We start from the raw sequence: 1597 nt of genomic DNA, 5'->3' as shown, positions 1-1597 counted from the left end.
TCTAGTTCAGGAGGCAGGAAGACCTGCACCATGTTTCTGAACCAGTTAACAAGACATCCTCATGGGGAGGGGGCTGGGAGTGTACCGTGTACCTACCACCGCTCTCTGTATCCACTACTCCCTCCCACCCTCTAACTCCCACCTGGTCCTATCTCCACCATCAGGGCTAGAACGGTGGCACCCCACAGCTCGCCTTTCCCTCATTTCTCTCCCACAGGTGGCTCTGGGCGACCCACATGGATAGCTCCAGCAATGCTACCATGCCCCAGGGTTTTCTCCTTCAGGGCTTCTCTGAGTTCCCACACCTGAGGCCTGTGCTCTTCCTCCTGCTGCTGGCTGTGCACCTGGCCACCCTGAGTGGGAACCTGCTCATCCTGGTGGCAGTGGCCTACATGCCCAGCCGGCCACCCATGCTGCTTTTCCTATGCCAGCTGTCAGCCATCGAGCTCTGCTACACGCTGGTGGTGGTGCCCCGCTCCCTGGCCGACCTGGCTGCACCCAGCCTTGGCCTCGGCAGGGGCAGCCCCATCTCTTTTCTGGGCTGCGCTGTTCAGATGCAGATGTTCGTGGCGCTGGGTGGGGCCGAGTGCTTCCTACTGGCCGCCATGGCCTATGACCGCTACATGGCCATCTGCCACCCGCTGCGTTATGCGGCTGTAGTGACCCCAGGGCTGTGTGCACAACTGGCCCTGGCCTGCTGCCTCGGGGGACTGACAGTGTCCCTAGGGCTCACGGTGGCGGTCTTCCACCTGCCATTCTGTGGCTCCCACCTGCTGGTGCATTTCTTCTGCGACATCACAGCCTTGTTGCACCTGGCCTGCACACGGAGCTATATGGATGAGCTGCCCCTACTGGGCGCCTGCCTGGTGCTGCTGCTGCTGCCCTTGGTACTCATCTTGGCTTCCTATGGCGCCATCGCCACCACCCTGCGCCACAAGCACTCCCCTGGAAGCTGGCGCAAGGCTGCCTCCACCTGTGGCTCGCACCTGGCCGTCACCTTTCTGCATTATGGCTGCGCCACCTTCATGTATGTGCGGCCTAAGGCCAGCTACTCCCCGCGGCGGGACCGCATACTGGCGCTCATCTACACCAATGTCACGCCGCTGCTCTACCCATTCATCTACAGCCTGCGCAACTGTGAGGTCACAATGGCCATCCGCAGGGTGCTGGGGCGGTGGCTGCTGGGCCAACCACAGGGTCAGACTGTATGAACCCTGACAGCGGGCAGGGGCCAGGCCAGAGTAGGCAGCTCTACTCCCTAAAGTTTCGTCTACAGGACGTAGCATCAGGAATGACCCCAGGGGGGACTCAAGGACTGGATTCAGGAAAGAACCAGGAAGCGTGTCCACATAAGGAGAGCCTGTCAGCAGTTGCTCCATCCTCCACCCCTCCCTGGAGGAATAGCCAGAGACAGTGTGGTTGGCACCTGAGACCTGCCTCTAGTGCTTTCACAAGCACTGCTGAGTTCTTCCCAACCCTGGGGCCTGCACAGTGGTGGGCTTGCAATGATGTGGGAAGCAAAATGCATGGCTGCAGAGAGCTCGCGGACAGGACAAGTATGTATGTTCAAAAATGTTCATGTCAGCACTGTGTGAAT

At 60.1% G+C, this 1597-nt stretch overlaps 1 protein-coding gene across 1 annotated transcript; it reads left to right on the top strand.

The window, feature by feature from the left end:
• Positions 1-236: 236 nt before the first annotated feature.
• On the top strand, positions 237-1211 carry LOC102774155 (olfactory receptor 10AC1-like). The gene has a single exon (XM_015570975.1). The coding sequence runs from the start codon at positions 237-239 to the stop codon at positions 1209-1211; it is 975 nt and encodes a 324-aa protein (XP_015426461.1).
• The last annotated feature ends 386 nt before the right edge of the window (positions 1212-1597 follow it).

The sequence above is a fragment of the Myotis davidii genome, unplaced genomic scaffold (assembly GCF_000327345.1).
Source record: "Myotis davidii unplaced genomic scaffold, ASM32734v1 scaffold1488, whole genome shotgun sequence".
Classification (NCBI taxonomy): Eukaryota; Metazoa; Chordata; class Mammalia; order Chiroptera; family Vespertilionidae; genus Myotis; species Myotis davidii.
This window is presented reverse-complemented; position numbering and strand designations above follow the sequence as displayed.